Source organism: Triturus cristatus, chromosome 6, assembly GCF_964204655.1.
Source record: "Triturus cristatus chromosome 6, aTriCri1.1, whole genome shotgun sequence".
Taxonomy (NCBI): Eukaryota; Metazoa; Chordata; class Amphibia; order Caudata; family Salamandridae; genus Triturus; species Triturus cristatus.
The window spans coordinates 865178655-865205262 of NC_140589.1; the positions used below are offsets into that span (position 1 = coordinate 865178655).

Below are 26608 nucleotides of genomic sequence, written 5' to 3' on the forward strand. Positions count from 1 at the left end.
ATGGACCCGAGGATGAGTGCTACATGCATAGAATACGAACAGCAGCAGCCGCTCGGGCTTGCTAAACTTGTTGTTCCTGTGCTCCTCCAGCAGAACTTTTGTTACAAATTAATCAATTTACGTGAACAGGTGTAATCGCGTAATTTTGCATCAAAAGAGTAAACCCAAATTACCGAAATGACTAAAATTAATCTGTTGCAATTAAAGTGTTGTCCAGGCTTACTTAAAGAGCAGCAAGGGCTGTAAAATGGCTGGTCTAGAGAATTTCAGTTAACAAGTTGGTTTAACCTCTGCAAAGGGGAGAAGAAACTTCAAGACTTCTGCAGCCTTGAGGTACAGTATTATGAAAAGAAAAAACGCCATTTGACGAGAGGCTTGAGACTCATTCGAGAGCAGGCTCCGTCTCTCATCCAGTCGCATCATGAAAGGCCACAGAAATACCCCCTGTGACTTAAAGGAAGGAAGGGTACAAAATGGCTGAGAGGTCATCCATGACTCCACACGCCCTCTTCAAAGGTATAATGGATGAAGCAGAGAATACAGAAAAAGTAGCCACTTGACCAGAACTCTGCGGCCGAGAACGTGAGAGGAAGAGACACCACCAGGAGCATCCCAAAGACCTGATCCAATACTGTTTAACAGGACAGCTGACACCTGAGAGGCCTGCGCTTGCCATCATTGCCGCCAATTACAAAAAGGCTGCCAACATCTTCTTCAGGGGAATGGAACATAGCACGGCTACGATGGGCCTCAGTAGATGGTCAATATTAACCTGCAACGAGGTACAAGCTGCCATTGGAGGGGCATAAGCTGAGACATGAATAGAGAGGAGCAAGTGCTCAAAGCTGTTCCTTGCTAGAGCAGCTGCCACCGGTGGGGAGACATAAGAAGGGCCTGAAAATGTCGTAGGGCCAGGAAATGCACCAGAGGAAGCTGTAGGTATGAGCCTCATCAGCAGAGCCAGGGTGAATGCTGCCACTTGAACAAGCAATAAGCATCCAAAAAGCTCCAATGGTTCCATAGTTTTAGGGATGTGAGATTAATCAAGCAATTTAGCAGCAGTCACATACATTTGGGGCAAACCATGCAAGGAATTGCAATTAAATTTCAGTGGAAGACAGGTAAGAGTGATCTAAAAGTTCAATATTGTCACGCGGTTCTGCTTAGGGGGTCCCGGCATTTGAATGCTCAATTGCTGGACTGATTTCACAGCGCTAAAACATTGAGTAACGGGGTTTTGTGTTCCTAAGCATTTGTCCTGAGGATGGACTTGTACATTAGTACTTAAAGAGGTCTAAACGTCGGCGTCTTTCCGCTACTTGCATCTACAAAATCAAGTAATTTATTTTTCAGTCAACATATGAGTACCCTTATCATCCACGGATCGGTTGTCTGATTCACAACTGTAAAAGTGGATCAACACTACTTGTTGCTCGATTTATGTCCGTAATTGTTTAGAGTTTGACTATTACAAGTCACTCGAGTGTTAGACGCTAGAACTTATTTTACCCTTAATGGTTATGTGTGGTTTCATCTAATGTGTGTTTTCCTTTGTTTTTAGGAGTAACAATATTTGTTTCAATATATGCCTGGTTGTCAAAACAGTTTCCTACTTTTTCTTACTCTGGTGTTCAAAATAACATTGATTAAGTCTTTGAAATTATTTATTCAAGGAAGATAATGAATGAACCCCTGGTTAGCTATTTTTTATTGTGTTTGTAGTTACCAAAGCTCCTAAGAGGTTACTGAATTGCCCTTATTTTTTACCACTTATACAAGGTCAGCACCAGCTGCCATAAAAACTGAGACACAAAATGACAGCCCCAAGCATGATGCTGGTAAAGAATCCCACATCGGTGAAGGAATATGCTATATGTGGACAACATATTGCTATTCATACGAGACCCCACGCTCTCATACCCTATACTAATGCAAACGCTACAGATTTATGGTGTGGCCTCATGCCTCTCTGCTAATTGGGACAAATTGGTTTATATGGCGGTGACAGGAGAACATAGCAATAAAGAAGGAATAACCATATTACAAAAAGGGAGAGACCATTTAAAATATCTAGGTATGAACATCGCCCTGACCCGTTAGTGAGCTTGGAAGCTAAATGTGGAACCCTTTCTGTCTCACGTCGAGAGCTATAGATGCGTGGGGCTCCCTGCCCCTCAGTATCACTTGTAGTGGAGCCTTCTTTGAAATCATTTCGCTCCTTTGCTTGCTTTATGTACTGCAGAATAATCCATACACAATCCCTGATGCCGCATTCTAATAGTTACAATCCGCTATAACAACGTTTTTGTGGGCAGGCCCATATCGCATTCTGGAAATGTGTCTTTTCTCCATATGAGGGGGTGGTTGGGGCTGGCAAATGTTAAATTATATTATGACAGCCAACTGGTGGCCATGTAGGATTGGCTCGTTGCAGACCAAAATGATTTCTGTGTAAGCTCTGAGCTAGAATATCTTGTAGAACATAGCATAATCACTTTGCTTTACAGTGCGCACAGTTGACTGGTACTCCCAAATATGACAATGTCTTGTTGCAATCAGGCACTACGTTGGTTCAGGCGGGACAAGAACATAACTGCAGAGACCCCACTATGACGCAGCACATGCCTCTACAACAAATCTCCCTCTGTGGGTTCTACTCCTGGGAATGAATAGGAATTTTAAAACTAGGTTGCTTCTGGGACACTGACCACAATAGATCATTCGCGCAATTGGAGGAAATTTATGATATGCACAAATCCAAATTTTATCGGTACCTTCATCCGTGCCACAAACTAGCTGATCATTGCCCTCTGGAATTTCATTTAATGGTATCTAACCTTGAGAAGAAGGGAATTCCTCAAATATACCGAAAATTTGCGGCTATCAAACCTGACCCATTAATTCAACTGCACAATAGATAGTAAAAGTTGTAGGCCCTCTAGATGCCACTGACTCGGCTGACACAAAGATGGCCTCCACTTGTGCATCTATGAAACTTAGGCTTATCCAATTGAAATAAAATACTTGCATTGGTTTTATTACTATCCTACTACCTGAGCAGGATGAGAAAGGAGATTTATTCACATGGTCTAGAATGCAAAGTCGAACTGGAAATCTGCTTCAATACGTTCTGGGCTTGCCCGATCATCAAAAAACAACTGGCCCCAAATACATAATGAACTTTCCAGAATCGTAGGTGAGAAAATCCAACCTGATCTCAAGATGGCACTCCTGAGTTGGATGGACGAATGGGGAGGGTCTAGAAGAACAAGCTATTTAAGGGCCTTAATGAAACACAAAACTTAAGACAGGTAAATAATTAGACACCTTTAATAGGCATTTTACGACATCCTTAGAATACTACCAATGTATTGAAAGCATCCTTCAACCCTGGTCTCCAGCACACTTGAAGCTATTTTTTTAAAAACAGGACACCCAGATTAAGGTTTTGAGCACGTCAGGGCACATCGCTCCCAATTATTCCATTATAATTCTTTTGTATCTACCATGGAGTCTAAGACCCATCAAAAATATGTGAGCTACAACTTAGAGCACAGCATTCAGAGATGTATTATCATGTTCCGGCTAGGGATAGTACCTCTAAAGGCATACACTAAGAGCTGGAGCAACTCTGCTGTTAGCACAGGAGTCTGTGATAAATGCAATAGAGGAGTTCAGGACTTAATCCATGTTTTTCATTCATGTTCTAATAAAGCAGTGGTAAAGGTCAGAAATCGTTTTTTAAAACCTATTTCTTCAGGAATAATCTCTCGACCCCTAACGATCTGATCGTCTTTTTGAAATCTCCACTGAATGAATGTATATTTTAGAATATGTATACATGTATGAAATCTTTTTTAATCTGAATTTTAAAAGGGGAATTTCCTAACAATATGTCAGTAGTAGAATTTTATATAGAATTATATGATATATGTATTTATTTTAAATTGTTGCTTGATCTCTAATGAGGTCTAAATCAATAAATGAAAATTGAAATTGAAGTACAAGACCTTTTATGGTGTCAAGATCACTAATTGCAAAACGAGACATCATTTGCCACTGGCGGCATGATGTGGCCCAGTCTATGAAAGAATGGACTAAAGGCATGGACTTTGTGCAAAAGCGGAGGAGTATGTATATATGCTTCCAGTGATGCCCTCAGAAGTATCACAAAGTGTGTGGATTGTGTGGTCGGACTATTATCAGGGAAAGGGCCCAGTGTAAAAAAAATCCAACATGAATAATAGAATCTCTCGATTGAGTTGTATATGCTCATCCAAATCATGTTGTGTGATGCTGTTCTTTGTTGCTTACCGAAAGCAATAGTCTAAAAAGTGTTAAAAAAAATAAAATACCAGGTGTTCAACAAAAGTCCAGAAGAGGTCAATATGATGTATTCTTTTTTCTCGGGGCCTGGTTTAAAATGGACTGCCACATGAGGTCAAATAAATCCTCAGTTCAATACATTTCTTAATCCACCAGGGTTGGTAGGTTGGGGAACTACATCTGGATGCCTAAAGGGTGGCTTGAAACCTTTTAGGTCTTGGAGGCTTCCATGTCTAAGTCGCTGATCTGCTTCCTAGCTTCACTTCTTTTCCTGGGTGTATTCTCCTTCGGTTCTGCTCCTCTTTGTGGACTACTGAGCTGGTACCCGGGATCCTATTCAAAAGATAGGGGCTATATTGACACTTCTAAACCTCAATCTAGGGTGTTGCCAGACAAATCTGAAAGGAGAGAATCCCAGCTTCAAACAGGATGGGCAGTTATCAAATGCTGAACACGAAAAACCTTGCTTTTTTATTAGGCTCTTTAGAAAACCACTGAAGCACACTTTCTGCTTCTATGTGGAGTAGTGATAACTACAAAGTTTTAACTCCCAGGACTATAGACTTTCATAAGTACTTAAAGAATTCATTCCTGTACACAAATTTCGATGCACAAAATATGCAAAAAGTGCCCTTGAGTTCTTTAGGCTTTGAAGAATTTAGTGTATGGATACCAGGAAGTCAATAAAACATTGATTTTTGACCTATGATCTGCACTCATTCTTTCCACACCACACCGATCAGAATAGCTAAGACAAAACATTCACCATGAGAGAGAACGCATTGCTTGTCGTATAAGCACCCTAAAAGGGGTGCTTGAGTAAAACATATTTTCAATAAACAATGGTTCCAAGAAGTAGAGTGCTGTTTTTAAGCCTATGCTAATTCTAGAAAGATCGAGTTCGTTGGCAAAGTTATCAAATTTGAGAATTACATTGGAAACTTAGTTGTAAACGATTTGTGTCCGTTTCTTTCTATAGAAAGGACTGTTTTAGGTTGACAATTTACATTTTAAAAAGTAACCTCAGCAAATTCGATTTGTTACATACTTAAGGTTTTTATATTGGCTCTACATTGCAAAGTTGTAAATGATAGAATATGGCTGTAAATAAATCCACAGATCTGTTTTTCTTAGTCATTCGGGTATTCAAAATTTGTATGTAATCACAGGTTTGTTCCTTGAAAGTGAGACTGGCTTCATTATAATATTTCACACAGTCAACGGGACAAAAACAGCTGTTATCGGTACATCATATTACAGTAGAACTAGTGTTTCTCTGCATCTTATTTGAGGAAAGTTGATTGTTGGACCTGGCCCTCCCAGCAGGGTCATCCCAGATTTTTGCCTTTTTTTGCTGAACCTGTTTTTGTTACCTTTAAGGTCTCTGTGCACTTTTTCCCTCCCTTCTAACCAGAGGTAAAGTGGCTCTCCCTTGGAAAGAAAAGATGGTAGCATATGGCCTACACTCAATTGGCACATTTAATTTACTTGTAAGCCCCTATATATGGTAAGGGATGAACCCAGGGCCTGTAAATTAAATGCTACTAGTGGAGAGCAGCATTAATTCTACCACCCACTGAAGTATCTTTTTAATACAGATCTCAGGCCTGCCACTGCAGCCTGTAGTGCAATTTTAAACAGCCATTTTGACCTGGAAAAATTAACCTTTTGCAAGGCCTAAATCTTAATTTTTACTACTTGTAAGTCACCCTCAAGGTAAGCCCTAAAGGCTCGTAGAGAAGGGTGCATAGTATGTTAAAAGTAGGACATGTGTGTTTATGTTTTACATATCCTGACACTGAAAAACTCCTCAAATCATTTTTTACCTTTGTAAAACCTGCCTCTCCTGTAGACTATACCTGGATTACCTTATTTTAATTGATAAGTGCTAACTTCAGATTGGTAGAAGATGAGGAAATTATTTTTACACACACATGAATGGTAATTTCAAATCATCTTTATTGGTAAAGTGACATTTTTTTTATTATAATTTTGAAAATGCCACTTTTAGTAAGTGGAATTTCCTGTCTAATGTTTCTGAGGCCCTTCTATGGGTTTCCAGTTGCCTGGGACCGTAAATGGTTCCCCCAACAAGAACAGGTATTCGACCCGCAGTAAACAGTGGGACCTGGGTGTAGCTGTCTGAGGGGCTTCCTCGAAGGATGACTGGGGAAGAGCAATTCCCTGCCATAGTTACATTTCAAAGAACCTTGCCCACAGCAGACACAAAGAAACTGGACACCAGTCCTGCCTTTGCCTTTTTCACCCTAGCCAGTTTGAAGTCAGACCAGGGAAAGAACTGACCAGAACCAGTTTTGAGGTAGGCCAGGGAATACGCTACACCAAGGCTGTACCAGGTATAAAAATAGGACCTTCAGAACTACTCTTCAGAACACTCCTGGATCTGCAGAAGTTTCAGAAGAAGGAATGCCCTGCTGCTTGAAGATAGAAGACTAGATCTGCTTGCCTTGATTCCAGGCTACCCAGAGGCCTTGCAACCGCTCAGCTGACCAGCTGCAACTTTACCTGCCTACTGAAGAACAAAGTGAAAATCCTTAAGTTTGGTCTCTTCGTGACCACAAACTAACGTGCTCGTTCACCTCAAAACTCTGCTGCACACAACAATTTCCAATGCGAAGCTCTGATGAGCTCTGCTCTTCAGGCAAACAGCAACCACCCATGACGCTCACCCCACGTGATACTCCAGTGACGATCAGCTCTTTGCGGTACAGCAGTAACCATCTGTGACGCTCAACATGCTCTTCGCGGCGAAAGCCTACTCAAACACAAATAGAACTCTTTGCGCTAGACTTGAGAATGTAACTCTTCAGCAAGACAAACATGGTCCCTGTATTTGGCCCGCGCTCCATCATTGTAGGCCTGAACTTATGACATTCCCACGGTCTAGCCCGACCAGACAACAGTGAGTGGCGCTTTCTGCTTCTTGGTGCTATTTTCAATAAAAGCTTTGAATTTAGTATCTCCAGTTGTGCTGATTTGATTTTTGTCCTTCTGGTATCATTTTATGTATTAAAATGTACTTTGGTTTGGTATTTTTCTAGTGTTGTGTTTTCACTTTAATGCAGGTTGTGTACTGCGCTAATATTTTACACATTGCCTGTAAGCTAACCCTAAATGCTTTTGTCCAAGCTACCTGAGGGTTAATTTAGGTACTTTCGAGGTTCACCCTGACATGGAATGTGGTTGTTGTCGGAGTCAGTCTTCCACTCCTCTCGACTAACAACCCAATTTCTTATATTGATTCATTTGAATTGATTAATAAACTGCTTATACATCTTAAGAACTGGCTGGTTTAAAGAGCTAATATTTAATTAAGTTGGGGGTTTCTTTTTTTAATATTAATAAAAAAATTACTAACTGCGCAGGAAGTATGCATGTGTAGTCGGACAAACTGAACTCATGTTTTAGCACGGGAATGGACCTGTATAAAGCAAGGGTAGATTCTCCGTAGGTTCAGTAAAGATACCTTTAAAGGAATGTCCAGTTCAAAGGGAGAGTGAGGTGGGGTGGATGGGGAGGGGATATGCCTTCTTCCATCCCTCTCCTTTATTCCTGTTCCTCTTCAATACAGGAATACGTTTGAGGGGCTTCAGGGGAACGGGGGGAGGTGGGTCAACAGGCCTCCTTTCACCATTTTTTTTCCTGGCCCTTCTCAGTGTACCTTTCCTGCTCCTCCTACTCCAACACCTTCACCTCAGTCCCTTTTACTGTTTATAAAGTTTTATTTCCCACACCCCAATATTTCTGGAGAACATCAATCCACACATACCTGTACAACATCTCCACTCCACTGTTTTCATTTTACTTGCAGTAAATTCTTTTCACCCGTTTCTTGAGTTGCTGACCAGAGCTCTTTTAGTCCCGGTGGCAACAGAAAATGGGCTATCACAACTCGACTTTTCATAATGCCTCACTCTCAATTTCCATTTTTTTTTCAATATTGGTGTTTCACTTCCCTCTTTTTTTTTTTTTAAAGAAATGCAACAAGTTTATTTTCAATTAACACATAGACCCCAATACCAATCCCTAGTCTGGTATGTACGAAGTTTGGATTTCAGAGTTTTTTCCACAAAATAGATTTGCAATTTTGTAGAGTTTTCCTCATTTTAATAATTCATCAATATGGAGATCCAGACCAGGTCACCAGGATGCTCTTTATTTTTTATCCAGTATCAAAAACTAAAACCTCAAGTGACAAACGAGTACTTGAATTAAGATTACATGACTCTCACCCCTGGAGAACAAATACTGTATCCTATCATTGTTGGGTTGTTATCAGATATCTAAACATCAGTGACCTGCTCTGGATGAACATAATGTACAGGCTGAAATCCCGTGCTGACTGCAAGGGGCACGTACCCTGGAAGACCGAACAGAGAAGCCTCAACTTTAAATCCACCAAGGGCAGATTAATTACATTAAAAAGGTATCAAAATATCTATGAAATGTAGCCAATGCTGCAGATCTAGGGACATGAATGACGTACTTAACCCATGAGTACTATGCACTAAACACAATGCTTGCTCATACACTCATTTTCACTGCCTCTCTTTCTGTATCTGTCGGTCTCTCTCTAGGAGTATATCTCTAAGTTTCCCTCATCTTGGTTTATCTCTGGCTTGCACACCCATACAAAAGTTGCTTAACTGTTTCAAACAAGGAACAATTTTCAATTCTATTAGCAACTGTTTTTACACTATCATGAACCAGTTACGTAAAATGCAAAGTAGGGTATGCCAACAATTGTATTTGGGTAAAAGTACAGCAGAAAAGGAAGAGCAGCAAATAGGCAGTACGGTGATGGGGCGGAGGCACAAAAGCTCACTGCTGAGTCCCAAGAAAAAGAAGGCAATTTGAATAAGTTACTTTTATTTAGTAATGCTGTTCTTAATGGATACTCGAATCACAGATTTCTCACCTTTAGACTATCTCCAAGCAGCAAACTGGATCTGTAATATATTTCATCTTCACTCCTGAGCTGGTAGGTGGCATCATGCAACTTCACATTGTCCCTGCTCTACACTAGAAGTGACAGCTAGAGCCAAACATAACCGCCATGCAAGTGCACAGACTTCAGCTTCTTTCTGGACACAGTCTGCGCCCTTGATTGCTAACCTCAAAGAACACATTTTTCGTGCCAGTGTTCAGATCTCTCAATTGGTATATCTTTTTAGATGGGAAACTATTCCACAGAATGAGGAAGTGGGAGGGAGGTGAGGAATCTGTTAGATAGAGTATCAACCAGAAGAGCGTTATTGAAGAAATTAACGTATTCTTTTGATGAACATTTTTAACCACATATTCTTCATCTTTAGAATAGATATGAATGCAGTAGCTCCCCCAGTGGTAGGTCTCTGGAATGACTCTGACCAAAAACTTCCACAGAACCAAATGACCAAACTGCCTGGGACTTGGCTGTGAAGGCAATAATGCTTTGTGTTTATGTGCAATGATGGCTGTTTCGCAGCCTGACACTTAGCAGGGACAAGCACTCCGCGTGCCAGCGCACTGGTAGCAGCCTTAACCTTGATGGAAAGGGCCCTCAATCCTTCTAGAACTCAGCATAGAGCTGATAGTCCACCAGATGGTCTTTGGCACAATCACTGTAAAAAGTCAACACTCTTCTGAAGTTCAACTACTGGAGCCTCACTTCCTCTTTTGAAGGGTGAGGCGGAGAAAGAAAACATCAGAAATGTGTTGTACCGTCCAACAAAAAAGGGAGTCACAACCTTTGGTAGAAATATCACTCTAGTCTTCAGCAACAGGTCGCCCAGAAAGAAGGTGATGTAGGTTTGGCTGGAGTGACAGAGCTTGAAGCTCACTCATGCTACAAGCTGAGGTTATCATGATGAGAAAGACCATCTTCAGGGTCAGGAGACATAGAATACAGCTGTGCAAGACCGTCTTCAGGGTGAGGAGACCTAGAAGACAGCTGTGCAGTGGCTTAAACGGGGTGCATATAAGAAAAGTGAGAACCAAATTAAACTTCCACTGAGGCATCCAGAAGGGTTTAGGAGGAAACACGTTGATTAAAGCAATGAGAAATTGCATCACAACAAGTGATTTGAACAAAGACGGTTGGTGAAGTAAATGCAGAAAGAGTGACAGATAATCTTTAACTGTGCCCACTATAAGCTCTATCTGGGCCAATGATAAAACAAAACATACTTCGAACACTTTGGTCTGCAACCAGTTCGTAATATAGGTGACACACCAAGCCACCAATTTGTCCCATCATCCAGCGTAAACTGCGCCGACAGCAGACGCGCTGGTCATAACCTAGCTGGAGGCTCCACTCATCTGTGGGGTAAAAAGTGTGCAAGAAGGAGCCAGCAGGGTGCCAAAGATTCACAAGATAGCTTCCTTGAATGCCTCTGTCGGTTGCAGTGTTGCAAAAGGCCCCAGAAATTTGAGTTGCATCGGATCCTTGTCAAGGAAGGAGAGTGGAGAGGCCCACTTGGATTACTTATGTTTCTTTTTGGACTTTGCCTTACCTGAAGACCTGCACCGTGATGAAAACCTATTGTTGGAGCAGGCCCGAGAGCAGTAACAGATCCGTGCTCTCAACTTTGCACAGGAATAGGACCTACGTGACTTTCTACGCTGCTGAGTGACATACAGCTTACTTTTGCAGCCCTGAATCGTCGTCAAGCGCATAACGCACATTCTTGGTAAGACTGAGTCATGGACTAAACACAGTGGGGATCTGTTAGACACATGCTTGTGGGACATGTTTCCTTGCACACTGGAAAATATTTTGTCCCAAAAAAACTTGGCAAATGTCAAGAAAAAGTTAGGACATAGCTCTATATCGGTGTGGAAATAAAGGAACAGACGTCAGCATGCGTGAGTGGCGCTTATATGTGGCTCTAGTCATCGTTCATAGTGCTGACTGGGTGTGGTGCAGAGCTGCACAAAGTTACCTACTGGTGCACAGAGGCTATCTTGAAAAATCTCCTGGATCCAATCAGGCACCTGGGGATATTCTAAATGTGAGGAATATGCAGTAAGAAGTATCCCTCAGAAAGAGAAGCACTTGGCAACATTTCAGAAAGATGTAGTGGCAGAACGAGGTAAGCAGGACAAAGCAAATATAAGTGGGGGATGAAGGAGTAAGATTAGTATCTTGACACTTCAAATTTGTCTCGGTTTACTTTTCCTGACATATGAAAGAACCAGGTTCTGATATGTGTTGACACTGCCAAATACATCGATACTGCGACATGCCTGAAGATTATGGGGTGCCTGTCACTGTGACAAGCGAATCCAGCAGTTCTGTAAACACGCACATTCAAAGCACTTCCAGACTCGTTTTTGCGCCGTCATAAAAAAATGAAGTCCTATGGCCACTGCCCTGTTTAAATATGGCGCCCTCATGACGTTGGCGCGATGATCTCACAAGATCAGGTGTCTTACGAGAAGTCACACTGATGTAGGCGCTCCTCCTCTCAGCTGGACGTCAACGCGAGTGTTCGGCTCACACTCCTGCTCACAACTGCCCCTGGGGAAGTCTTTACGCTCAAGCTGATACCTAGGCTCGCTCCCTTGCTCATGCTGATAGCAGCAAGGTACCACACAATGGCCTGACACTGCAGTTTAGTTGCACACGCTGAGTGCATATTTTGAATAACACAGGAAAGCGCGCTCCCTTGCACCTCAGTGTGCATGACACACTCTGGCAGAGTGCATGTTTTAAATAATTACACAGAACACACGCTTCCTCGCACCTCAGTACGCGGTCTCACAGTCACTTAATGGGGCTAAATCCTCCCCAAAAATAACACCCCTGCAGCGATGTGGAGCTCAACTTGGCTGCTGTAATAGATACACCAACCACTCTTTCAATGCTGTAGAAACGCTGGCTCCAGTTGCTCACACAACTCGATTTACATCAGGATTCCAGATATGTTGTCCAACTCTGTATACGTAGAATATTCAGCAAACCATATCTTAAGCATTTATAGTCCATTTAATCAGGCATATCCCCTGGGAGAAAGATAACTTGAGATACTTAGAGATGAAGGTTGCGCACGTGGAACAGGCATTCTTGGACCTTAATATCGGCAGAGTGGTGGAGGGGCTGCGATCAGCGGTTCGGTTTTGGAGAGACCTACCACTGTTCTGGACAGGCAGATTCACACTTGTTAAAATGGTTGTGCTACCTCGGTGCCTGTACACCTTGCAAGGCATGTTTTAAGAGAAATTGAGAAACTTATTACAGACTTGCTATGGGCAAATAAGCAGAAGTGTATACGGCTGTGCACGCTCAAGACGACATAGGAAAACAGAGGACCTAGAAGTCCTGAATATAGAATTGTATTACATGGCGGCACACTTGCAGCAGGCCATCCACTGGTTGGACCCAGGTGACAAATGGAAAAAGGGCTACTGCAGGACTTTCACGTGTTTACATTAGGCCGGGATAAAAACTCAATTTTACATAGTCATGTTCTTAAATTGCCTTTGCTCCATAAACATGCGACACACATTCAATTGCATGCAAATACAGGATAATATTCTTCAAACTCAGCTTTACTTACACTTACACTTCGTAGACACACTATCCAATACCTTAAACATTCTGTACAAGAGCTAAGTTCATCACGGAAATTGTTATTTTTTTGGGTCGTTCGGCAACAGTGACAATAGAATAAACAACAGCGGTCTGACTGGGGATTCGGCATGGTGATAGGGATGATATCAGATATATGACATCAACCCTTTGATTAGGCAGAGGAGCATTTGCTGGCACAGAGATCGACCCATGCCGAATTCCTGCCCAGCTGATTCCTGCTTACTTAATGCAAGGGATGCTGCCCAACTCTCCACCAAGACAGGCAGTCTGAGGACACTTATCCATAGATAATGGGGAGTTACATCACCCTACTGGGATTTGTCAGATTCACTCACCCTTGACATGCTAAGTTAGGAAGTGCTACTTAGGAGTACAATATATTATAGTACTTGTATGCAAGCATTTATTCTCTGTAATAAGCAAAATTGTTGGACTGTTTATCTTTTTCACCATTCTCGTAATGGTAATCACACTATTTTATTTCCTTCTATTGATTATAGCAGCACAAGTATTTTACTCAAGAATAACAATGCTTCAATAAATATTGAAACAGTTTACTGTGCATCTCTTTTGGTATGCATAGGTAACCAAGCAAAAGGGTTCTAGATCTGTTACCACAATCTCCTTGGGGAGTCAGGGTTGTCATGTTCCGCGGCTGCACAATCTATTTGTTACCTTGTCAGGTATGGGCTTCAGATGGTGCACTGTGAGCTAGCAGGACTAAGGCCAACAAATTTGGATGGAATGCGTGGAATCACTCTTGTACAGTTCTGATATTTGTGTTTTCCAACAAATGCACAGTTTTTACTGAGAAAACATAAGCCGTATAACAGGGCTCCTATGGCGCAACATCACTGCCCACCCTGTTGAAGACGGGAGCGGGGATGCCACCGTACGTGGTGCGGCAGGTGTGTAGGATCTGGCAATTAAGAGACTGATACGGCAAACCATGTATGTCCTGGATATGCTTCTATTGTCCCTGCAACTGCTTGTTAAGATAGTTGGAGCTATGTCAATGGATAGATGGATAGGTGAAGGCTGTAACACAATGGGTGATCTCGACCCCGACAATACATTTATTATGAGAGAGGACACTATCATGTCCTTTGCACTTGGGACAGGACAATATCTACAATACGCAAAGATTTCTGGCAAGGCATGCAATTTGAGGCCGTGCTTTCTGGAGTCGTCGCCGCACTCCCAGACGATGATGGTATTCCTGGCCATGGTGGGGGAGTAATGGGTGGGGGAAGAATGATATCCAATGTATATCGGGCTTTGAGAGATGGCCACCACACCAAATACTTGATAAATGGGAAGTGGCGGTCGCGGAACCCATGACTGCCAGACACTTGGAAATGCTACACGAAGGGGTGAGGATGGTTACTTCTAACGCCCCTTTTAAACTGATACAGTATAACTTTGTGCACCAGACCTACCTTTCCCCAAAACACTGCACATCATATATTTTCCAAATCTGTTTATTGAGTATAAGTTGAACAGGGAGAAATAAGAGGAGGCATAAAGCAAAGTACATCACAAATAGCATGGTACACTGGCAGAGCCTTGCAAGGATTATTCTGTACAATATAGACCAAGAAATGGTGGGGAAACGACGGAAATGGGACAATATGTTTCATCATTAGCTTAACAGACTGGTAAACATTTTTATCAAAGAAGCCTCTCCATGAGTTAGAGTCCCGCTGTATGAGGGTGATAAGGGCACAGCCCCGTTGCATAGGCTATGTGAATAGGGTTTATGCATGCCAGTGTGACGGACTGAACATATGTTAATAGCTGTGTGCTGTTGCGAGCAAGAAGTGGGGATAGTGGTTGTTCGACTCAACTATATAACAGGGGGGAGGGGAACGAAAACCAAGTAAGGTGGCGGGGAGGGGTGCACATCATACATGACACCCGTGCGGCTTGATACTCCCAATGCTGGGAGCTCAAGGCGGACTTCCTGCATGGTGTGTGGTCTTGCCCATCACTGGCACTTTATTGGTGGGAGGTGATATAGCAATTAAACAGGGCCACTGGCGGGGCAGTTCATCCCACTATTAGGCAGATACTTTTGGGCCTGCTCCTACCCCAGAAAAACAAGAAACTCAGCAAGAAATGTATGATCCTTGGCCTGTTGTTGTCAATATGCCTTATTGCTATAAAGTAGTTGGTGGTAGAGCCCCAGAGTTGTAGGCAATAGCTAAGGGGCACATCTGAAGGAAATACGCATAAACAGCACTGGAAGCGATGAAAAAGTGGAGGATGACCTTCTAGCGTGAGCAGCCACGCTGGCGGTTAGGAGGACTCCTCTGGATGCCACGCCATAGTGAAGGAACCCAATGTAAAGAATGGAATACACACAATTAGGGGCTGACCCCCCAGTAGTCTGTGGGCCCACTGACCCCGGACTTTGCCTGCCTGGTGATGGGGAGTTTGCGGGCCTGCTGAGATTGAAGACCTGCATTTGAAGAAAGAGGCTGCATGATTGAAATGGGGACGGTACTGCTTTCAAGAGGTAACATTGTCTAATTGCCATCTGCAATTAATGTCAAAAGCAGAGGGGTGGAGAGAGAGGTTGTTTGTGAACTGTTTTTGATAATAGCAGTACAATGAACATAATGGGAGAACCTGGTAAGACATTTATGTACAAATGTATTACATGTCCTTACAAACTTCAGTAAAGAACACATCTATCTATAATTAAAAAAAGGTTGTATTGTATAAATGCCATATATGCATGTGTGGCTAAAACATCTAAATGTGTTCAAACTGTGGCTGTTTTGAACTTGTAAAGATACACTGTGTACATTTTTTACAAGGTATTGAATTCTGTGTGGGTTTGGGCTTGCTGGATGTAATGTTTGTTTAATATTGGGGAAATCAATAATAAAACCCAGCCCACCAGAATATAAAATAGGCCCACAAAAAAAACAAATAAAAAGACCACACACTGGCCTGCAAGACCAGCCCATCGGGCACTGCCTGCAAAAATTGCAGGAGGATCGGGCTCAACACAGCCTGGCGATGGCTGGCCCGCCTTCCCACAGATGATAGACCCCATCTCCACCACTCTCCCACCGGTCTCTTATCAGCACCTCTCTGCCATTTACAACTTTCTTACAGCAGATGGTAAATAACAGAATTAATTTGCACAGAATTAGGAATCCTTGCGGAATATTTCAACCTTTTGTCTTGCCACATTTGGTGTAGTTTGGGCAAAGGGTGTTGGATGCTAAAAAGGCCCTACCGTCATAGGTGAAATTAATTGCCAATAATCAAAAACTAAACAGAGGTACACCAGGTTTGTGGCACGCAGCCTCACTATATTATCCATGTCTTTTCTTGGTTTGGTGAATTTTTCTCTACCTGTTTTGGATTTGAATAAACAAAAAGTGGCAACTGTGTTTAGCAAGTTTGTACACCTGAGCTGGGACCAGGGCTGTAGGTTGTACCCAAACTTGTGCATTTCATGTCTTTTAAAGGTTTGTGCTCTGCTGCATCCACAAATAACACCACCGTCCATCTTAACACACACCTTTTCAAATATTTCTAAATGGTGTATAGGAGGTATGCACGCCTTCTGCTAAATAACACAATATGAACACAAATAAGACACAAATCACATGATACTTTGTTGGAGCACCTGGTGACAAGGCGAAACACGATTATAGAGGATAATTACAATGAATTGTGCATATACTCACCCGATAATATTTAGTTGAAGGTACTATCCCTGATTTTTCCAAAAAGCTGAAAAGAAAGTAACATCATTTACAAGAACCGTTCATTAAAAAAAGGTAACACTTCTTATACTGGCTTTCTATACAGCATCAGCATCTGAGGTACAGCAACAAGGGCACAGCTCATGGCATGTACAAGTGTCAAGCTTTATCTGAATACTTCGAAAGATTATTGCATATTAATAACCAGTTCAACTTATGTTGCCTCGGGCTTAGACTCGAGGCAAACTGGAAACGCAATGGCGCTGGTTAAACTGTGGATACAGAGGTTCCCAGTACATCTTTTGCAAGGCTATCGAAGACACCCTCTGTTAGCACTCTTCTTACTGATCCACCCACAAAAACCATAAGATATTTGATGAGCAGTCTTGACTTAATAGAAAGCGATAAAAAGAAGTGGTCACGACAGGGCTTAAAGAGGGTAGGGTCCTGCCAGGTCTCAAATCTGGGAGTAATAAAACACTGATTTTATAATGTGACTCTACTGGACTCGATGTCCTTGCTTATATATTTTCAGGTAAAACAACTGATTAATGAAAATGATCATAAAAAGCCTTAAGCTAATCCGAGATAACGGTGTAGTAGTACCCGTTTACGTTCCACGCTTTTACTTCATTGTGCATTTCCTAAGAATATTTACTTTTTCCAGATGATGCGTTTCTGCAGTTTTTTTTATTAGGCAACATTTATTAAGTCTTATTTAATGAATACTAAACTGAGTTGCTCTGAAGTTGAGGCTTAAGGCGGTGCGATTTTCTCACAGTGGATGTCGGTGATCATATTGTAAGTCCTTTTTAGGTCGAGCCTAGCGCAGTGCGCATGCGCTGCTCTATGGGAGGCTTCTTGTGAGCACACTAAACTTCTCCGTGTGGGTCTGACTCCTCCCACACATAGGATTGGCTTTTGCGTGTGTCTTTCACTAATGAAAGCACGCAAATGGCTAAAGGCGGGTGTATGTCCCACCTTCTTTTTTAATGTTCACTCCCACGGCGTTTTACTCTGAGGAGCGAGCAGGGGCGCGCAGGGTGGCAGCTGCATTCCTCCTGAGTCAGGTTATACACAACGCGCCGTGCTTTCGCTTGTTTCTCTCAGATCTTCACTACGGAGCTACAGGGCTTAAATTGCCGGCACACATTATTTACGAACACTGCTGTATGTACGAGCCAACAATTGATCTATAAGATGCACCGGACTGTCACCCACTCGTTTTGAGGAGATTCACTTTATTGTAAACATTTTGCTGGTGCCCTGTTATCTCTTGTCAACTTCTCAAGAAAAAAAAAAGGGGGGTGCTTTTCGATCACTGACATTTCAGCGCCTCGGCATGGGCAGTAAGCGCTAGGAAAATCTACAATAAAGCTGTGTTTTGGCTTTCAAAAGTCTTCATCCTGAATCAGAATATGCTCAAATGTATTTATTTGTTTTTGCAGTTTTTATATAGCGCTAACTCTACCCAACGTTATCTGAGTGGTTTACATAAGTTCCAGTTCCATTACACACGGTCACATTCATTTTTTCGGAGGAAGACCTGCACGGGAAAATTAAGTGATTTGTCCAGGATCACAGGATGTTGAGCTGAAGCTGAGACTCAGACCTTGTTCCTCAGTTTTGAAGTCCACAGCTCAGGCCGTTACACCGTCACCTCTATTCAATGAATATGGGTACAACTCCATGCGTGCCCCTGAGGGCACAGTAAACATGCATTACAAGATGTCCACAAGCTCTACACAAGGCGCCGTGCTTTCGCTTTTGTTTGTTTCTCTCAGATTTTCACTACGGAGCTACAGGGCTTAAATTGCTGGCACACATTATTTACGACACTGTTGTATGTACGAGCCAACAATGGACCTATAAGATGCACAGGACTGTCACCTGACCGTTTTGAGGGAGATTCACTTTATTGTAAACATTTTGCTGGTGTACTGTAATCTCGTCAACTTCCCAATAAAGTCGTTGAAAAAAAAAAAAATGGGGGGAGGGGCGCGTTTCGATCACTGACATTTCAGCGCCTCGTCAGGGGCAGTAAGCACTATGAAAATCTAGAATGAAGCTGTGTTTTGGCTTTCAAAAGTCTGTATCCTGAACCAGAATGCGCTCGCATGTATTTATTTGTTTTTGCAATATTTATATAGCGCTAACTCTACCCGACAGTATCTGAGTGGTTTACATAAGTTCCAGTTGCATTACACAGTGACACATTCATTTTTTCGTCGGAAGATCGGCACGGGTAAATTAAATGATTTGCCCAGGATCACAGAATGTTGAGCTGAAGCAGAGACTCAGACCTTGTACCTCAGTTTTAAGTCTACAGCTCAGGCCGTTACACCGCAACCTCTATACAATGAATATGGGTACAACCCAGAGCGTGCCCCTGAGGGTCGTTTAGAGTGTAGTAAAGCAGCAAAATTCTCCTCCCATATTCTAAGTTAGTCATGGTCCTGGCCTGGCATCCTTCAGCCGTTGAAAGCTATCTCACACCCCGTCACTGAGGGGGTGGTTGGCACAGGGACCAGCGTTCCAGTAGATGACCTCATCTGAGATTCTTCTGGAAGGATGTGACCCAGAGAATGTCTTCTTGCCTGACCGAGGAATTATTATGGTTGAGAATAAAGCACCTGGTGGGTGGTTTAGGCCAGCAGGCAGCCTCGGAGTGGAATATCTGTTGCGCTTCCACTTCATGTGTCTGATCCCCTGAAGAGCTGCATTGGTGATGCTCCTGTGCGGCTGCTGAAGGAGGTATGTGCATGTTGTTGAAGCACACCTGAATTGATTTAGACTTTTTGTAGTCGCTCCCCGCAATATGTAGTGCCATTACCCATTTCCATATGAGGAACATTAAACCACTATAGTGCAATATTTTTCTACTTTGCATCAGCATTTGCTGTCAGTTTTTTGCTAGTACCAATTCAGCAACAACGCAGCACCACTTCAGCATCACTGCAGCACAATCTCAACAACAGCGAACCATCAGCACAGCACAAAATCAGCATCACTCAGCACCACCTGAGCGCCAGCTTAGCACCAGCACCTAAGCATGACTCCGCACAACCTCCGGGTCACTCAGCATCACCTGAGCATCACCTCAGCATAAGCATAGCCCCGTCTCAGCACCACTTCTTCATCAGTGCACCACCACCAATGCAGCACCGACTCAGCATCAGTGCAGCTTCACCTCAGCACCAGCCCACCACCACCTCAACACCAGCGCAGCACCACCGCAACATCAGCACAGCACCAACACGAGCACAGCCCCACCTCGGCATCAATTCACCACTAGGAAATGCTTCTGGCCAACTGAGGACCACAGGTAACATCTATGGGACTGCAGGGCAGGCACGATAGTATGCATCTAGCAGGTCTAAACCTATTATCCAGGTGCCCAGAACCAGGGCAGTCAGAACATGGACCATTGTGAGCATTTTGAACTAGTCCTTCGGTAAGGCATTCAGAGAGTTAAAATCTAGAATAGGATGAAGGCCCCCATCCCTCGTCAGCATAAGGAAGCAGGAGTACCAATATAGGTGAATGTTTCCACATTGTTAACAACTTGTTCTATGTATTTTCAATCATGATTTTTCATATGTAGACTGAATTAATACAATTACGTTTGAAACACACTTCCTAGGATGCATAAAAGTGTATTTATTAACGTGTGAGTTAGGCCGCATTTCTGTATAAAACGCCATCTTGAACATGATGGAAACCACCTGTCACTCACTCATGCATCCCCCTCCGTACTACCCCTCGGTACTCCCCTTCCCATGCTCACATCTTCTCCCCACAGGCTCCACGACACACAGTCAAGCTGAGGCTATAATAGTTTATTTCCACTGTTGATAATATTCTGCTCATTGTGAATATTCCGCGGTGCAGATGTAATATTGTTACATGTAGCTATGTTTTCCGTTTCCTCACAGGACCTATACATTCGAAGAAAGTCTTACTGTTAAATGTTTCACATTTATTCGAACATCTCCAGGTGACATTCGTATAGAGGGTGTTGAATAATTAATCAAGAAATGGGATAGTGCAGATGTGTCCAGGTAATGACGTTTATTGTTCTTGTGTTACGATTTCCTCACACCATGACGAATCTACAGAACTGTTAATTTTCTATGCAAGAGTGGTGAAAAAAATCCCTTGGGAACAGACAAGTTTTAACGCCTTCATGGCAATTACTTGTACCACTAATTTAAAAGTTTGTAATAAAAGCCTTTACATCTACAGTGATGTAAAACTCTGTTATTGAGTGGGGTCTATCCATTTCAGTCTGACTCGGTTTCTTAATGAATTACATTACTCGGGTAATTTGAACAGTTGGGAGGTGCCTTAACATGGGAATACGTTGCCTAATGAAATTGGGGTTTAACACAATCTCTAATCTAATAAACAGTGGGAGAACTGGTTAAGGTAAATGTTGTGGTGTTTAAATTTAGTGGTACCATTTTGCTTCCACACAATCTCATCCCCATCTCAGAGGTCTGCAGTTCCTCGATGGCCCCTTTGGACAGAAGAGCTCGTACCTCTAGCAGTAAAATGAATAGGTGCTCAATTGAAAGCCGCATTGATGTGGGCAGAAGCTGTGGTGGGTCGGAAAGAAACAGGATGGCAAAGCCACGCTGGACGACCTAAAGGACCCATTTGGCGAGATGTAATAAACTGTCGCCTTGAGAGAAAATGTCGAACCCTGTTACACCCCCCCCCACACACACACACACACACACCACCACCACCGGGTGACTGTGTGCTGCTAAGGGCAAACTAATTCTTCAGGGGAAGGGAGACTTGGAAGATTGGTGGCTCTGGTGACCTGCATGTTGTCTGCCCAATCCATGTCCCCTGCCACAAAAGGGCTGATGTGACTGCTGTGGGGGCAGGGCAGCCTAGTGCTATTTGTACACCAAACCCCTGGTTTAGCCCCTCAAGGGCATGAACGGACAAGGGAACTGTCTGCCAGCAGTTGAGGATCCTAAAGAGTGCACCCTGGCCCAGCTTTCCTTGAAGTAGCCCAGGGAGGAATCAGATTATTCACCAAAAAGGCACATGTATCAAAAGTAATGTCCATGAGAGATGCCTCCACATCTCCCAAAAAGCCTGTGGCTATCATCCAGGTATGGTAATAAAGCACAACACTAGTGCCAACTGCTCGCCCCAAGCAGTCGGAAGCCAGCCCAACTTACATATTTTGCTACACCCTGACAATCCTGAATGGTTTGAGTTAAAGAGGTCCTTGCCTCTTCTGCCAGCAAGATACCGCTGGCCATTTCCCAGTGGGCATACTTACGACAGCCTAGAAGACAACTCACACCAACCAGTCTCAACGCTATGATGGCTGAGGTTAACATTTGTTTCCAAAGACACCAATTTGTTTTGACTCTGTCCAGGGGGATCGTGGGGAATACATTAGGATTCACCTTGCTGGGGGAATCTTGGACTACCAAACTGTCAGGTGTAGGATGCTGAAAAAAATAAATCAGGGCTGCCAGGCGCTGGTCTAAGACATATGACCACCTGTCTGTTCATTGAAGGGCAAGAGCAAGATTTAGCTTAAGTGATCAAATGGGTGTTGAGTGGAGCTTAAACAGTAGTAAGGGCTAAAAAGAAGATAGCCCAGGGTGACAAATTTCTGTAAGCATATTTGTTTTAACCTCAACAGGGAGAGGAGTTGGCCTAACGGCTAGGGCGGTCGACCTCGAATCGGGGGAACCAGGTTCGAGTCTCGGCAATGACGCTGAACATCCTGTGATTTTGGGCAAATCTCCTCGTGCCTAACTAAAAATGAATGTGTCCCCATGTAACGCAACTGGTGCTATGTAAAGTGCTCTGATACCCGATACAGGGTCAAATTTGCGCTATATAAAACTCCGTTAAAAAAAAAAAAAGGAAAGTTGTCAATCCACAATCTCAGCAGCACCTTTGATAACTAACGCAAAGGAAGAACTCTCTTCCGTAGGCAGCCAACAGGGGAAATAAATGCTAAATTAGGGGAAGTGTCAAGCCCACTGGCCTCCTGTAAATCCATATTGAGAGGGTATGCCACTGTGTGCATGATCTGCCACAAAGATTTGACTGATGCAGCTGGATTTTGAACTCTTAGAGTGCACTGAGGCCTGCTAACTAGATCTCAGTCCCGGTGCTCAGACCTTTAAGTGTATGTTTGATTGTCTTATTCCCAACTGGCATAAGTTAGCTTACCTATAAATCACTAGAATATGGTACCAGGGGCTTGTAAGTTAAAGTGAGGGGAGAGGAGTTGGCCTAACGGCTAGGGCGCTCAACCTCGGACCTGGGGAACTGGGATCGAGTCTCGGTAATGACGCTGAACATCCTGTGATTCTGGGCAAATCACTTAATCTCCCCGTGCCTAACAAAAAATGAATGTGTGTCCTCATGTAACGTAACTGGTGCTATGTAAAGCGCTCCGATACCCGATTGGATTCGGGTCAAGTTCGCGCCATATAAAACCCTGCAAAAAAAAAAAGTTTTCTTTGTGCATTCCAGTACTTATTGCTCCGCCGCGAGTGTGACTAAGTAAAATGTGTCTCCTAGCCTGCCACTGCAGACTGGTAGAGCAGGTTTAAAACACTACCTTGACTATGCCATTTGAACTAATGATGAAGTCCAGACCATCATTTTTTATATATATAAGCCCCCCCCCCACCCAAATGCAGGCCTGTCAAGCCCTAAGGCAGGGTGCTTTATATTAAAATGTAAGACATATATTTGTATTTGTCATCATAGTCAAAAAAAATAAATTGACATTTTTACTGTAGAAAGGATGAGGCCCATTGTCGAGTACAGGGGTACATGCTGACAATCCAGCTGAGTTACCTACTGAATGGGACTACCAAAGTTGGTACTTCGAGATATCAAAAGAATTGCTACATTAAACCTGACTTGATGCTCAAGTTAAATTACATTTTTAAGCAAAAGCAACTTGTGAAGAAAGTGGTCATGCCACTTTGTTGCCCTAGATTTCCAGTGGCCTTTAGCAGATGCTGCCCACAATACAGACTTCTGCCCTCCTGAGGAGAGGTGTGAACGACTCCCAAGAAAGGACAAAATAGAGTCCTGCTGTTGGAAGAGGTATACCCTCTACCTGGCAGGATGCCACACAGACTGTTAGCCCAAATGGCGAGCTTCAAAGGGAAAGCCACTTTTGAAGGGCAAATGGTAGACACACGCGAGAAGCTACTTTTTTGTTCTGGTAGACAAGGTGGCATCAGAGACAGAGAGGGGGAAACAGTTGGCAAACTAGTTTGACCATGGGCATGTAGCCCTCAACAAGTAACACCTCTAGGGTTAGCTACCAAGCGCCACACACCAAGAGAAGAGATTTGCTGTTTCGGCGGTGGGAAAAATACTGCATTCTAAGGTAGCTACAGGCCAGACTTTTCAAGAAGTCATCATTGGGAGAGGACCTGGTAGCCCTTTGGCCAGTAGGGATACCTCATCCCCAAACGGCAAAGTTTGGGCATAAAAGTGGCACCCCTGTTTCCGAGACCTCAGATCACATCTGCACTGGAGAGAGGACAGGACTGTCCTGCTGTTCCTTGGACCTAGCAAAGAGAGGCTGCACCAAAGACTGAGGCTTCTGCTGATCCTTGGTCTAGTAAAGAGAAGACTATGCCTGTGGTGCTCTACTCAAGGAAAATTGACCCCAATCCTCTGACAGAAGATGTGAACTCCGAGAGTCAATAGGCTCACTTCCTTTACAGCCTCAAGACCACAAAAGCTGAAGAAGCAGGCTTGGATGTTTGGTAGGTACAATCCCATGATCGCCACGGACCACTAAAGCGTAGCCTAAGACACAAAGTACCACGGCTCAAAAGATGCCCAAAGTCCCCTGGAACTGGGAGAGTCATGAAAGTGCAGTTTGGTTGCTCAAGTCGGACTCTAGCTTTCGTAAAAGGAAACCTCTGGTTTCGCCAGCAGACCAGTGGCACCTGGACTTCGCAGGACACTGACCTGTGTGGCCACAGTCACCCCACTGTGTTGGTGGAGGGGGGAGTGGCTTTAATAAGACATCTCCCCCCCCCCCCTCCCCTCCCCCTCCTAGGACCAGATTAACATCCACATCATCCTTCAGGATTTTCAGCATCCGGTAATTATTGCATCTGGACCACGCCCACTGATGTCTACGGTAGCTTGCCTATAAAGCCTGCAACTGGACTGAAGACTGCTATTACTGAAAGGTAACAGTCCTTCTAAGCCTTACTGGCTCCGATGACTTGCACCCTGTCAGAGTTGATACTACAAAGCACTCCAGGGTAGCCAAACACAACTTTACAAAACTTTTGCAAAGAATTAAAATTAACAGCAGTTGTTGCCAATCCTTGTTTGCATTGTGTGTGAAAAGCTGTGATTTACGATTTGCTTATTAATTTATATCTCTGGAACCCTCAGTGAATTTTGTTCACATTAGTGTCTAAAAATTCATTAAAATTAGACCTATTTCAATTTTAGCAGGTTTTCTTTGTGTCATGTGTCTTTTTTATCCAATTGTTTTGATACTTCTGAATCCTGTGCACTTGTTCATTTGTTAAAGCCCAACTGCTCGAAGTCACAGTTTTGGGCTTACTTTTTAAAAACGAGCCAGACTGGACCCAAGAAGGGTTTGCAAGTTTATTACATAGTGAGGTGGCACAACCACACCATTTAATAAACCACATTTCCCAACACATATATAGACTGTAATCATCGTAATGGGTAGGTAAGTCATCCTCATCATCTCCATTGTCATCTCCAAGTGGTGGCACACTCTGGTCAGAGTCAGAACCGAAAAGCTGGTGGAGCAACGGAGGACAGCTTTATGGTAGCAGAAGTGTTTTTTTACTAAATCAGACAAAATACGAACATTGACTGAGATTGAATTTAAAATGTTGTTTTGTCAGGGGGAACAAATATTCAGCATAATGAGATGAGAAGAAAACTCTGTGAATCATGTTTGGAAATGCAAAGTATTCAGAACAGCAAGGGGCTGGATAGGATTATGTACAGATCTGCAGGCAATTTTGAGTCTATGCCCTTGCTTATGAGATTTGAACTTCTCCCACCTTGGAAATGTAGGCAAATGTAAGGAAGTGCAGGCAATATTTAATGCTGAATTTTGGATCAACCCAAAAACAATAAAGTACGGAGCCTTCTGGAGACCCAGTCAGTTTTATTAACTTATGTCCATTGCAAGCCTCCCTGGAAAACCAAGATGGTAAAAATGAATTGTTAAAAAAACACAACATCCCAGACTTCTGTAAATGAAGCATCTGGCCTTCAGCAAAATCACCCTCGTCATCTTACAGTGTAGTATCCTTGCAAAAGATTACATTAATGCCCTCAAAATGCTCATCCATCACAACCTTTTATCGTCTGTCAACTTGGTGGTCTGCCTCACTCCCACTCGAGCCCTTACACTGAAACCGGTTCATTGGAGCCACATGTTGGGAGAGTAAAGGTCATTTTTTAAGCCCAAAAAATAAATAGTCAAAGTGAGTCATATGGTCATACAGTACCCGTCAATGTCTACATGATCCGGTCATTAGGCTCTCCCAGAATACTAGCATTGCACTTCACTACTAGAGACGCATAAGAAAGTCTGTGTACCCAGACTTCGAACTTAGGAGGGTCATTGGTCTTAAGTAAAATTCTAATATCATCTAGGTGGGAGGGGACACTAACCAAACACAAACAAAATTTATATTTTCCCGACAGTTTCTAATTGAATGAGTTACTCTTCTGTCATTATCTCCCTCCACCATCTGCCTCCTCTCTTTCATTAATAACTGTGTCCAGCTCAACAAGCAGCATAAACCGCAACCTGGGGTCGGTGAACGCACCCGCAGGTGGCAGAGATCAGTGCAAAGGAGCAGTCCACCGCCCGGGATAACACAGACTAATTGGCAATGACCTACAATATTCAGCAAATACTGGCGGCGGCCATCTGATT

The 26608-nt window shown here is 43.2% G+C and overlaps 1 protein-coding gene across 1 annotated transcript in view; it reads right to left on the reverse strand.

The window, feature by feature from the left end:
• Positions 1–26608, reverse strand: part of RNASET2 (ribonuclease T2) — a 152494-nt gene that overhangs the window by 19560 nt on the left and 106326 nt on the right. Inside the window, exon 8 of the mRNA XM_085611449.1 lies at positions 16630–16675. Within this exon, the coding sequence (XP_085467575.1) occupies positions 16630–16675 (46 nt within the window). The remainder of the gene's footprint in view (positions 1–16629; positions 16676–26608) is intronic.